We start from the raw sequence: 14,956 nt of genomic DNA, 5'->3' as shown, positions 1-14,956 counted from the left end.
TGTCAAGAAATTCGTTTCTCAAATTTGGCAATTTTTTTAAAATATTTTTTTCTCAGTTTTCTACAATACATTTATTTGTTAAATAGAACTCAAATTATTTTAATTTCTTCATCAAATATTTTATCGCAGAATTTTCTTCTATTATGAAAAACGAAAGAAAAAGATTCTATTTAATCGCTGTTTATTGTACAATAGGAATATAAAAGTGAATTTACATTACCCCGAAAGACAATGTGAAATTAAAGGTGAAAAATTTCGGTTTTAATCATAGAACTGGCTCTATGGTTTAAATAGTAAGGTGGGTTCACATGCGGCCAAATAGAAAGTCAAGCCTACTTCAGGAAAATCACGTAACCGCAATGGGACAATGGCAAATGGTTGTCGGGACAACCATTTGCCATTGTTCCACCGACGTTTTCTCAACTTTCGTACAAGGACAATACAGGGACAACAGTAGAGAGACAATAACTGCGCGCAACCATTGGCCTCGTGTGAACCCACCTGTGCTATGATTTCATAGGACTTGATTCCACGAAGATGATTCATGCATACATTGAACAGAACTGATGTAAGTCTATTAAAGTAACACTGATTTAATAATCTTCTAAAATTAAATGGGTAAAAATACTTTGTTGAAATAATCATGTGATCAATTTATGCAAAATAATTTAATTAAAATTAAATGGAACTAGTATTTTCGCCGAACCAACTGATCACCAAAGACAACAATTACAAGAAAGTGCCGCAATTACATTTGAAAAATAATAAGAAGAAGATGCTATCTGCAATTATTTCATGCAATGGATTACGTCAAGGCCATACTAAATTATCAAAAGCTATAACTTAACTGGGATTGTACCGGTTTGAGACGCTGCATTAAAATAAATAAACAAATCTTTCCTTTTCAGTGTTCTTCCTGTTTTCTGTGTCAAAAAATGGGAACTTATTTCTCCATTTGAATTTTAGTTTCTGCAAACATGCATGTATGTTTTGCTCTATCATATCTTGCATGACTTCTCCAATATTATACTTTGTTAAATACTATATGTTTCGATTATACAGTATTCATTTTTCCTTTTTTTAAAATAAAAAATATTACCAATTCATTTCGCTTTCAATGACATGAATTATGTTAGCTACCGAAGTACTGAGAAAGGAGATAGGACTGTTCACAGTCATGCAATTGTTCATTGAATCTGTGGTAGAATACATTTGGTAAGACTTGTTATTACTTAAAAAAGTTTTATAAAAAATTTAGGACAATTCTAATAACCGAATAATAATTGAGAAATTTTATAATCTTTTTAATTGTATGCCTATAATTCCTACTTACTACATATCTTGAATTTTATATGCATTTCTAAATTTAGATTTTATATGATAGTGAAGATTTTAAAATTTTGTTGGAATAATTTTTTATTAGTACTATTAATTTTCATTTATCATGAAGCTATATTCTTTTATAAAATATATAGCCAGCTTTGTTATGTATGAGCTTCTTTTAATTTTTAGTAAATAATTTCCTGACTGTAAGGCTAATGATTTTAAAGCCTTTTTAACATTTTCCCTAAATCTGTGATGAAATGAAGTAATAAAAACTTATTATAATGTTTAGTTGAAATATGGTATTTAAAAAGTCTTTTCCAAATCACTATGAGAAGTACAAATCAGACTTGTTTGATATAATTCTAGGATTTAAAATATTTTCTTATTTAACATCTGAAATCTACTGCAAAATTTTTTCACTGTGTTATTTTACTTTTTTAATATCACATTAATCAGTTTAATAATATATTTATACAATTTAAATAATATATTAATTACTATCATTGCTTGTAATTAAAATTCTTGAGAATAATTATGCTAATATGTTTGTTTTATAGAAAATATGCCTGGAAAAGTTAAAGTACGAATTGTAGCAGGAAGGAACCTTCCTGTTATGGATAGAGCAAGTGATACATGCGATGCATTTGTAGAGGTTGGCATTTATTTTAAATTTTATCATTAAATTATATATAATTTTTTCTAAATATCTTTTGAAATTTTTAAAAAACAGAAACATTAAATATTGTTTTATTTGTAGATTAAATTGAGCAACACAACCTATAAAACAGAAGTTTTTAGGCACTCTCTTAATCCTGAATGGAATTCTGAATGGTTTCGATTTGAGGTATGTTTACTAATAAAGTTTTTTTTAAAATCATGTTATTAAAATAGAAATTTTATTGACTGTTTATGACTGACAGCATTATGACTGTTTTAATTTTACTATCAGTATTTAGAAAATTGTCATTGTTTTAAATACTGAACCATTCTTTAAGAATATTTTTTTGCTTTCACTGCCATTTTTACAGTATAATTTTATGTTGTATTTTTTAATTTCAGATTCCAATTTCCAAATCTTTAATATTTTGCATTTTAGATTGAAATTCATATTTTATTTATATATCTTTTATTTGATAAATATTATACGTATGTCTGGCTAATGACAATATATTTGTCAACTTGTAAATCGAGTTTCATTTATTTTATTCTTTTTTTTTTTTATACTTTTTAAATTGGCCTTTAAATTATTTTTTTAAGCTGAATTTTATTCCATGAAAAAAACAAAACATTAATCCTTATGTACAATAATGTGTTTGTTCATAATATACTGAATGCCACTTTGTAAATTCTGCTTCTAAAATTAAGGTGCAGTCTGTTTTTGATGCCTCCATTAAAAGAAGGAAAATGAAGATAAAACAAGATTTATATGTAAAATCATGCATGAAAATAACGAGCCTACTAGTAGTTCTGCTTTATCCTTTTAAAAATAAATTTTTATAAATTATTATGTACGAAGGAGAAATAATTCATGCATTAAATAATTAGATAGCAAGCAGATAAACTAAATACCGTTCTTTTATTTACATTTGTTTGTTAAATGCAAAAGGAGAAGAAGAAAAAAAAAAAAAAAGTAATGATTTTTAGAAACTATTGTGTAGATATATCTTTTTATATAATTATTTATGACTTTAATTCTTTAGGTTGATGATGAGGAATTACAAGATGAACCATTACAGATAAGGTAATCATCTATTTCAAAATATAACATTGTCATTTTTTTTAAAAAAGCCTGTTATTAAATTAATGGATAAATTTTGAATAATTTTGTTTCAACATTGAAATGAAATTTGTTGCATAAGATGAAATTCTGAGATGAGGTTGTTTCTCCATGAAAATAAAGTAATGATAAATAAAAATACATTAAAATGCATTTATTTTTCATTTTAATACAAATTGCTTCTCATAAAAATGCATGTATGGATGAAATAGGAAAAAATGGAACAATATGATATAATTTCTGTATAGGACTTTAAAATATTATTCATTTGCTAACTATTTGTGAAAATCTTTATAATATCATTGTTAAATAATGCTTTTAGTTTAATTATAGATTAACTTAATAATTTATAATATAAATATATAGTACAAATTTTGTTTCATAACATATGTGACAGATTTTTGAAATTGTTGAATGTAGCTATTTATGATTTAAATAACTAATTATACATGCTATATATTATAAATGCATGTTCAAAAGATCCATTATCTCTTTTTGTGTCCATAAAATTATTTGTATTGTTTTATATTTTATTATTTGTTATTTGTTTTGATAATTTTTTAAATGTATTTTGAAATAAGAAAACTCTTTAGATAGTACATTTATGTATAGCATACTTATTTATCTCAAGGTTTCTTGAACTCTTTTTACTTGCAAACTATCTTTGAATGGAAAATAAATGTATCTCCATCTTCCTCAATACATGATGATACTTCAATACATGATACTTCCTCAATTTTGATGCAATTCAAAAATTGCAAAATGATTAAGAAAATGAAAAATTAATTTATGGTTATTGAAATCAATTAAAAATGGTTATTTAGCATTTACAGAACTTCTTAAGGGAAAGATGATTAAAAGAACTTTGCTATCTATGATATTAACTTATTGCTGATAAGAAACAACAGTGTATAAAAATTATACTTTTCAGTTTTTTTTAAAACAGCTTTCTGAAATATACTTTAAAAACCTTTATATAAATTAATGTTTCTTAAAACTTTTGTTTTAGAGTAATGGATTATGATACATATAGTGCTAATGATGCTATAGGAAAAGTTTACATTGATTTAAATCCTTTACTATGCAAAGAATCAGGGTCTTTACTCTCTGGCTGGTTTCCTATTTATGATACAATGCATGGTAATTATATTCTTACATTTTGTATTTACTTGTATCCTTGTTTAATTTAGTAATATTAATTTGCTTTTGTGAATCTGTTTTTCATATAATTATTCATATATTATATTTTTATTTTCTAGGTATTCGGGGAGAAATAAATGTGATGGTTCGTGTTCATTTATTTAGCGATTCAAATAAATATCGAGAATCATCATGTGGGGTGCAATTTTTTTACAGTGAGTATAAATTTACTTAAACATGATTGTTATAATATTCTTATTTTCCATACTCTCTTGAGCTGAATTGGCAATTAAAGCAATACATTATAATGATATTGATTAATAAGAGTTAATGGCAAAACTGCTATTTAAATTAATTCTAAATAAATCATCTTAGAATTATTAAATGTATTGTGGAAATTTTACTTCAATTCATTTTTAAGAATATAAACTTTCAAACTGATAGAAAATTTTCAATTCATATATCAACAATTATTTACATCAGAATAATTTTTAAAAAATAATAAAATGCTTATTGATTGTGTATTTCATTTTGTAACCATTGCCTCTTAAATCAAATATACATATTAACAATTGGTTAGTACTCTAGAGCACACATGCACACACACACACCTATTAATCTAAACATATAGTTGTATGGACATTTGCACATGTCTTAAAATAGAGAATGAATTATATATTGTAAAATCATGAAATTACATAATCTGTGCAAATAAAATCATAAAAATAATTTAAAAAGTAAAAAAAAAAAGGAAAAAGCATACTTTTTTTTTAGATATTACTATTACATCAATTTTATTTTTAGTTTTAGTGTTTCAAATTTATATCTTTTAATATAATGCTATTATTATTTAAATTTCCTTTCATTTCATACTTGATATTTTATGCTATTTATATTATTCAAAATTAATAAGAAGTTAAACAAATTAATATCTGAAGAAATTAGAAAGTTTTAATTTTCAATTGTTGGAAAACTAGAAAGTTTTTGTTTTCCCTATTTATTCCTTATTTCCTTATTTCACGTATATATTAAGATATATATCATGAGAAATAAGTAATATTTATTTTGTTTTTCTCTCTAATTAATCATTTTACTTCTAAATTTTGTTTGAGGAAAAACTTTTGAACACATTTTCTCCTATTAAATGTAAAATCTAACAGCTTATTAAAGTGTCTTGGATTCAAGAATAGTATATCTATTCTTATCTGAAGTTTATTAGTTCTTTATTACATTATATAACTAATAGTATTCTTCTGTTAAAAAAAGGAATTTTATTAAATATGTTCTATTATTTTTTGTATCTTTAAGGCAGTAGCATTCCTTGGGGCTTCAAAGCAAAAGCCATTCTTGGTTTTGTTGAAGAACTTGTTGTTAATGATGATCCTGAATACCAGTGGATAGATAAGATTCGCACACCCAGAGCTTCTAACGAAGCTAGACAAACTCTGTTTTCTAAGTTGTCAGGTAAATGCACTTTAAAATATTATATTATTATGAAGTTTCTTAAAAGTGAAATAAGCATATTAATAAACATATGAAAATAAATTTTAGTTAATACTTTTGAAATTAGTATATGCTTTTTGAAAGATGAACATCTCCTCATTCCTCTTAATCCTTTCTGATTCTGATATTTCTAAATTTTTATAAGAATCTACAATTTGATTTTTTTTTATTTATTTGATTGATGACTATATCTTTATTCGATTTTTTTAAAAATTATATCAAAATGTAAAAATAATCATTGATTTGATATGTGATTTTCTTAATAGATATAATTTTTTGATTTAAGCTTAAGAAATCTTGAATTACTATCCAAAGCTACTATCATCCATTAGTCGTTTTTCTTTTTATATTTGTTAATGAAAAAGAGTAGTGAATCGATGTTCAAAGTAAAATTAGTTAATAATTATTTAATTGGTTAATTTAGAATAACTTTTTTTAAAAGTAAAGTGTTAAAAAAACAACCTTCTACTTTTTCATAGAATTTCTTTGATCTTCTCCATTTATTTCTGTTAAAAAATATTTCTTTTAAATGGAACTTTGAATAGAATAACGGTATCATTGTGTAAGTTTTATTTTTAAAAAACTTGTTTATAAAATTCTAAAATTTTTTTATATTTTTTATTTAACAGATTCTGTTTTTGTGTCAATTAGGAAACTTTATTTCCTAAGTCATTTCCTAAAAGTACTCAAACTAATTTCTGTGTCATATGTTTCTTAAGATGATCAGCTTTTTTTTTATCATTCTCAAAAAATTTGTGAAATGCATTTTTGAAATATTCTTTTTATAATTGTATGTTTATTTTTATTTAGGTGAAGTTCAAAGAAAAATAGGATTGAAAGCCTTAGAACTAGGAGGCAATGCTGTTATAGGGTATGAGTAAATGTATATATTATATGTACAAAAATAGTTCTGTATGATTGTATGTATACAACAATGGTTCTGTATGATTTTCTTTGGAAATCAGAATTCAATTTTGCTGTACTTGGTGTTGTTAATTTGTATCTAGACTAAATATTTCTTGTATATCATTGCATTGTTGTTCCATTTGGAAGGAGAGAAATATTTATTTACAAATTAATGTAGCTGATATAAATGTAGCTCTGTAGCTCTTATTTGATTTATTTTTAAAATGATTATCTATGTTGATCTCCAACAAACTTCAGTGCTGGGTTTTTTCATAGAAAATGGTCTGAAATTTTAATAATGGTGTCGCAATTACCAACTGGCATCACTTTTCTATATTAGGTATTATTCAGTTGAATATTAAAGCATGATTTATAAAACCTTTTGATTAGAATGTGTATAGAATTTCAAAATTTCTCGCATTATAACATCTATCTTATTTTAAGAAACGGATTCCAACAATATTATTGGTAAGTACAGCCATGTGTTGCAATTTGGTGGTATTGTAGACAGTTGAACTTTTTACTATACCTTAATATTTATAACTTGTTATTCTATCATAATTCTAATAAAGTGCATCATAACTATTTCATCATAATGAATTTAAATTATAATGTTTCTGATATTATAGTTATCATCAATGCTTTGACTTGGAAGGAGAGTCTGGAATTGTTGTTCGAGGGATTGGGACAGCTGTGATATTAACAGAAAATGTAGTATCAACTTCTCAAACTGAAGCTTTGAGAGAGTAAGATCATTTAAAAGATATCTTGAATTTCTGATAAGATTTTTAGTGTTAGCATAAATTTTATTTTTTATATCTCCTTAACATTTTTATATAGGAGTTCTTTGATCAAAATGTTATGCTTTTTTAAAAATTAAAGTTATGTTTATTTTATAATAAATCACATTTTTAAAATTCTTTTTACATTAAGTTTTTTATTACATTAATACCTAAGTTAAGACATTTCGTTAGTATATATATTTTATGTGTATTTTAGGAGATTTTTTTTTAAATTTAAAGTTTTACATTTGTTTATGAATATTTATAAAAAAAGAGGTTTAGAAATTTTGCTATAAAAATATCGATTACTAAGTTTTACTTAGTTCAGAACGAAATAAAAAAATGCTAATAGTGTTAATAATGCATTGCATTATGTCAGTATTTATTTTGATTTTTTAAAAAAAATATTACATGCCATTGCATACACATATTGTAGGTTTTGTTATATGGTTTACAATAAATGTGTTCCTAAAAATTATTCACTATTATTTAAATATCTTTTATTTAACAAAAGTCTCCAGAAATGTAGTCATATGAAAATATGAGCTATATCAAGCCTTAATTAGTTTAAATTTTCATCACTCATTAGTCTTTAAATGCGAGTCTCCATTCATTAGTACATCTTTGAAGCAAAATGAATTTTCATAAAACAATTGTCTAAATCAATCTATACTTATCACTCACATCTGTAATATTTCATGGTTCGCTTTAATTAATACTTGCTTACAACATTATGTATTATGTCTAATTTTTCACTCTAAATAAATCATTTTATATAAGAGTTTTTTTTTTTTTTTTTTTTTTTTTTACAGAAGAGATGTTTTGAATTGTAATTCTCTGTCCAAAGTATGATTATTTCAAATTGCTTAATTTATGGTTTTATTTTTGTCCTTTGTTTATTTTAATTGCATTTAGTATTTCTGAAAAAAAAAATGTTACTTTAATCTCTTAAAAATTTTACCAAGACAGAACTAAGCAAATATTAATAAATCACATTTATTTAAAATTTTGCAATAAAGATTAAAAAAATATCAGAAGCTCTTGCACATTTTCCTTAATTTGTAGGCCATTTTCCCACATTGTTTTTATTTATAATTATCTTTTCAGCTCGGATTAATTTTAATCATTGAACTGTAGGGAACGTTTAAAAAAAATTAAAAAATATTTTGAATATTCTTTTGATGATGTTTGATCTTTCAAAATTTATTTTTTAGGTATGCATTTTCATCAAGTGTAGGACTTCAGAATAGTATTTGATATTTATTACATCTAAAACTTAAATCAAAATTAACTTTTTTTTGCTACTTTTTAAAAAATGCCAGCTTAATATTTTCAGCTTATGAATATAGAATAGATGTATTTCAATTCATTATTTCAATAACATATTGTAATCAGTATTTGCTTTTACATCTTAATCATTTTAAGCATTAATTTGATGCAGTTCAATGCATCATTTTGCTGATCTGCACTAAGACTAAAAACATTAATTTATAAGGTAAGTAACAAATGTTCTTTCGTCGCTGCTGCTTGAATTGCTTTTGGATCCATTAACACTGGTATTGGAACTTCTGCTTCGTAGAAGAATTTGCTACTTTTCCTCCATTTATGCATGAAAAATTTTACTACTTCTATAGTTACAAGCTGCTAGTGTGAAAGATAACACTCTGTTTATGCTGCTAAAAGAATTGAGTGGTCTTTTTGAACTGTAGACTAATTTTTAATTAATAATAACCATATTCTAAAATTTTTTATAAAATAATAAATGAAAATAAAATAATAGTACTGATGGTAAACAAAGGATTTATATGAGTTCTTTCATGCAAAATTTAAATGTATAACAAATTTATTGTTCCATTATATCTCAATTCTTCGAATCAGTACCAAGTCCCAGATCATCTGTTCTATACTATTCTGTATAAACAAGTGTATTGGCAAGGTTTTAAGTTAATAAATATGTTAATTTTTATGACTTTAAACTGTGAGAATTTTAGATAAGGATTTTAAGAGTATAATTAATAAATTATGCTAATCAATTATTTAAGACTGTATTGGGATAATACTTGGTAAGATTCTAAATAGTTCTTTAGCTTTAAATAAAAGGCCATGTTAGAAAAGACTATTTTTTTTAAAAGTAAAGTGGATTTCAGTGGTAAGAAAAACACAGTTATGCAAATGTTTAAGATTATGGTAATTGAATGGACAAAATTTAAAGTTGCCCAATCATTGTTTAATTATTATTCTGTACACATTTAAAAAGATAAATATTCAACTAAACCATTATTTTATGATTCTGTAATAATTTATTTCCAATTGCAATTCGTAATATGTTAATTTCTTTGTTCATTTTCAGAATTGTTCATTTTCTTTGTACATATGTTGATCAAATTTTGAATGGCAATTTTAGGCAATGATAGTTTTGGTTAATTTTCAATGTATTCATAATGATCATGTCATTCTATATATATATATGGCAGACCTGTAACTATTAAGTCCATTTTTTTAATCTTAACAAAACCAGATTTTAGCTAAGTATGACAAGTGTCTTATATTCTGCAAGTGTTTAGAATACTAATTTTTACAATCCCTAAAAATTTAATAAAAATCTTTTCGTTTAATCTTTTTGTTTAAAAAAATGGATGATTTCCAATTAAATGATTTTGATAATATTTATAATAACTCCCTACTTTCATCATTTTATTAAAATTTTAGATAAGTAAAATATGCATATGCAATTTTCTTTATTTTCATAATTGTGATTATATGTCTTCATTTTCCATTCTTGGATATAAGGAATGTGGGCCAAAATGCTAACTTTTTTCAAAGATCAAATTGTTGGTTATGAAAAGGGCATATTGTATTTTGGATCATCTAAAGAAAATTCAAATAAACTGTATATATATTTACATAAGAAAAAGACAATAATAATCAGAGATATATTGGAGCTTTTTAGATTATTTGAAAAGGATAAAACAATGGTGATTTATGAACGATTGTATTTTAATTAAGAGGATTGTCTTTCTACAAAATGATTGCAATATGGGCTAATTTACATGATTTGATAATAACTCGTACTTCATCTATATTCATTTTATAATTAGGTGACATTTTTGGTTTCTAATTTTAAAATTTTCTCAACAAATGCAAATATCATTATTTCATCCTTTTTTTTTTTTTTTCATTATTAGATAAAAAAAAAATAAAAAAAAAAATAAAATAAATAAATAAATAAATAAATAAAATAAAAAATAATAAATAAATTTTTAAAAAAGTAACATTTACTAAACTAAAGGCACAATCATAAATAAGGAAAGGGTATAGATTTTATATATAATGCATTTTAGTTTTGAGAAGTTAATTATTATACTTTAATTATTATTATGAAATGATTCAAGCAAATTCTTATGGCTGTTCACTTTATAATATTGTTCTGAAGAAAGTATTCATTTTTATGAACTGTGGTTTCTAAATTTAAATTAAGTTTGCATTACTCTGTTATCTTTGAAAAGTATTTGTTTTTGTTAAATTCTTTTAGCAATGGTTTCTTATTTTAAATCAAGATTTAAAAAAAAAAATGGTGTGTTTAAAGGGCAGTTTTTCTTTCCTTTTGTTTGAATTTACTTTTTTGTAATTAATTTTTATATTCAAAAGAAATGAATTCAAAATTAAACAAAATAATTTAAAAACAGCTTTGCAATATATTTCAATATGGTGCCAAGTAAGTATTTTCTGCCTTTTATTCAGCATTTTTTACTTACATTAGAAAAGATATGCATCTAATAAATCTTTTGGATTATAAAATATTTTAGTTTGGGAATGCATAGGATAGATTTTTATTACCATTTAACTTATTTAAAACTCAATTTGTTATGCATATCTATTGATTCAGTAGAAAGTTCAGTGAAGTTCGAATTTGTGCATGTTTTACTTTTTATGATAGTTTTAGAATACTAATATGTTCTGCTGCATCTGAATTTGTATTTTATAACATGGAAAATCACATGCAAAATGTTTGCCCAACTAATTTTTTTTTGAAATTAATCAAATTATTATTTCATTTTTTCTTTTATCTAACTGAATGAAAATTGTTTTGTAGTATTTATTTAATCATGAAGGGAATCGGTTTTCTGTTTAATAAATGGTATTCTAGTAATGTTGAATTTAAAAAAAATCAAACCTCATTTTGTATTCTTGGTAATTTGATAGCTCTGTATACATAAGATTTGTACTTATGAGTTTTGGTATGATTGAGGTCATTTTATATTCTGACTTTATTCTATCAATTTACTTTTATATTAATTTACATCTAGATTTGGCTTTTTTTTTTTTTGCTTACGTTGTTGATTACTGGTATTACATGATAGTTTTTGTATTTGGCCAAATGCATAAAAAAGCTCTTTTCAAAGTAATCACTTAAAAAGTGGAATTCTTTTTAATCTTTTAGTATATTGAATATTATTATGAATGTTTTTGTATTATTACTGAAATTCTGATCATTAAACTAAAAAAAAAAAAAAAAATCAAATTAACATAGTTGAATTTTTATATTTTTCTTAATAGAATGTTTGAAAAAAATAGTGTACCAAAATATTTCAACTTTTCCCCTTTTATTAGTATTCTGGATATACAAAACATAACTGAAATTTTTTATTGTATTAATTAAAGGAAAACCCTGCTATATGAACTTGCGATAAAATCAAAATTCAGAAGTTCATAATTAAAAGTATACCAAATCAAAAAGTGAATGGGCATTGAAAAACTTAATAAATATGCAATAAATAAACAATTTATTATTTTCTTAATAGATAGTGCAAAATTTGTAACAGCATTGCATTAAAAATTCATTAATTATAATTCAGTAATAAAATATGATTATGAAATATACCATTTCCATATAATTCCTTTCCTCTCTAAGTTTAAATAAATATATTTTTTTATTTTCTTTAAAAAATGTATTTTTAAATTTTTTTTATTCTCATATTCTATGGATATATTTCTTCTGATAAACTTTGATACCTTAGTTATAATCTTATCAGCTATTGGGAAAATTTTTCATTTTTTAAAAATGGATCATATATTCAATCCATGTTATTTACTTAGGTCAGTAGTAGTTGGTTTTGCAAAACTGTATTTAATCTGTTAATTTTTATTAAAATTTTTTAAATATTGTTAAAAGAAGGAACAAACGATTGGCATTTGTTTGTTTATAGTAAGCTGATGAATATATCTAATATATTAATCCTTCATATTAAGATTAATAGTAAAAAGAAATTAAAAAAAAAATTAAGGTTTCTAATTTTGCATCTATTTTTTTTTTGTCTCTATTTTGAAGTAAATTGTTTGTGGTCTATTGGATGATGTTACGAAACTCTAATTAAAAATGATTGTAGGTTTGAATATTTTTTTCTTAAAATGACTACATTTCAAAAGAAGAAATACAAAATAATTCTTTATTTCATATTTGTTAATTTTTATCTATTCATAATGTTTTGACTTTTAATTATAAAACTCATTAATTAAGGCTGTATTTTTCTAATACTTAAGCGATAGAAATAATATATTTCATTTTGAAATATAATATTTATAAATGATTACTGTATTTTGAATTGGTATTGTCACATAATATTATATTGTTTTAAAATCTTTCTGCTTGCCTTTTATGATATGTTTTTTTGCATCACAAGTTTGCTGTTTTCTAGTTTTAGAATATTTGAATGCATCATTTGCACTATCATTTCTAACAAGAGTTTTTGCTGCGCCTAGATTTATTTTTCTGAATCATATGATTTTTAAACTTATAAATTACATCAGTAGCACAGTTTTGTATTTTATATCTCTTACATAGAATTTCATTGGTGCTTGCCTTTTCTGATGAGTTGATGAGAATGCCTTTAACAACCTTGCATGAATTTGGTAAGCCTCGTAGCTGCACACGGCGAATATTTTTGGCTTGTCTTTCATTTAACTCTATTTCATTGTTGTGGGAGATGGAAGGATTTAGTTCTGCATTCATTTTCATTTTTGTTAGCTTAGTAATATCCTGAGTAGAAAGAAATGCAAATTTAGTGATTATTTGTTGTACATTTCTGTAACAACAGTAAAAATATACAGTATCTGTTCCAACCAACCTATCCTTTTTTTTTTCTGTATCTGTTTAGCTGTTTATAAAACAATAATAAATAAAGTCAGTCTTTTTATATATCTGACAAAGAGTAGAGTAAAGATTAAACTCTTGTAGAATTTTTTATTGTCAGCAAACAAATCAAAATATACATTTATATGATTAATGACAATCTTAATTTGCCAATTAAGTAGTGAAAGAAGAATTGTTTAATCAATGAATTTTATTAACAACTAACCGCTCTTGGCAATCACCTGTTTCACTAGGAATATTGATTATATTTAAATTCAGATAAATTATTTAGATATAACAATATTGATAATTCCATCAAATTACATAAGAAATACAAAGAATTACATACAAATTACAGACATAAAGCTATATTATTTTAATTGTCTTACATATGCTCTTTAATTTTGCACATGAATCTTACTTACTTTAATCCCATGAATCTTACTAATCCCTGACATCATATTAAAAGCATAATAAGAGGTTCATTTATCTTCTAAACTTCGTGGTAGTGTAACTTCTTTTTATTATTTGTCTTGTAAACTACACAGATATTAAACAGAATCCTTTTTGGGTGGTCAACAATGAGAGAAATAAATATTTGATGAAAGAATTTTAGGACAATATAATCTATTATTGGAAATAAACCACGAAAAATTGCTAAAATCCAGAATATTTGTATGACGATTAAATTGGTACCATTAAAAATTAATTATTAAAATTTTGAAAGTGTGTAAAGTTAATTGCACGAAAATGATCTTACTGGAAGTTACTGCTGAAAAACGCCGAAATTCTGCTTAACTTTTAATTTAATTAAAATTTTGTAAGATTCCTACGAGGTGCACACATCATCTAGGTTTATATATGCGCCAAATTTGGTAGCAGTAGATCAAACAATCTGGCCTGTAAAGTGCCAACATTCATCTTTATTATTAGTAGAGATAGAAATTATCGATTAGTTTTTGTTATGCAAATTTTTTATTCATTGTTGAACATATTTTCTAAAGAAATGGCATTGATGTTAGAAAATTTTACTACCCTTTCGTCTACAATGCCATGCCTGACACGCGCATCGAATTATTGAATTTTTAATTTTAAATCTGCATTCAAGCCGGTTTTAAATATTTAAAAATGCAAAAGTCACTTAGAAGCGCTTCAATATCTTAAATGCCACTTATATTGTTAGAGGAATCAAATTAACAATAAATGTCCAAAATAGAATGTGTCATCTAATTAGAAATTTAAGTAAATTCGTTAGTCTTGGGGTTAAGCAGGCAAAATTATGCAGAAAGAAAAAATGTCGTCTAAAAAATTTTTCCTTAAAAAGTACGCTCTAAAATTTTTAATTGCAAGCATAATGCTTTAAATTTAATTTCAATAGAACAGTCAGTTAGG

At 24.0% G+C, this 14,956-nt stretch overlaps 1 protein-coding gene across 3 annotated transcripts in view; it reads left to right on the top strand.

Moving 5' to 3' along the window:
• Positions 1–890: 890 nt before the first annotated feature.
• The window catches only part of LOC129971591 (C2 domain-containing protein 5-like), a 36,147-nt gene continuing 22,081 nt past the window's right edge, over positions 891–14,956 (top strand). Inside the window, exons 1-9 of one of the 3 annotated variants that reach the window (XM_056085503.1) lie at positions 891–983; positions 1,884–1,978; positions 2,084–2,170; positions 3,027–3,067; positions 4,113–4,243; positions 4,363–4,458; positions 5,552–5,707; positions 6,557–6,617; positions 7,282–7,398. In XM_056085503.1, the coding sequence (XP_055941478.1) occupies positions 1,889–1,978; positions 2,084–2,170; positions 3,027–3,067; positions 4,113–4,243; positions 4,363–4,458; positions 5,552–5,707; positions 6,557–6,617; positions 7,282–7,398 (779 nt within the window). In that variant the 5' untranslated portion in view covers positions 891–983; positions 1,884–1,888. Of the gene's footprint in view, positions 1,216–1,883; positions 1,979–2,083; positions 2,171–3,026; positions 3,068–4,112; positions 4,244–4,362; positions 4,459–5,551; positions 5,708–6,556; positions 6,618–7,281; positions 7,399–14,956 lie in introns of all 3 variants that reach the window. The other 2 variants (XM_056085502.1, XM_056085504.1) reach the window with 2 other exon arrangements.

The sequence above is a fragment of the Argiope bruennichi genome, chromosome 6 (genome assembly GCF_947563725.1).
Source record: "Argiope bruennichi chromosome 6, qqArgBrue1.1, whole genome shotgun sequence".
Lineage (NCBI taxonomy): Eukaryota > Metazoa > Arthropoda > Arachnida > Araneae > Araneidae > Argiope > Argiope bruennichi.
This window is presented reverse-complemented; position numbering and strand designations above follow the sequence as displayed.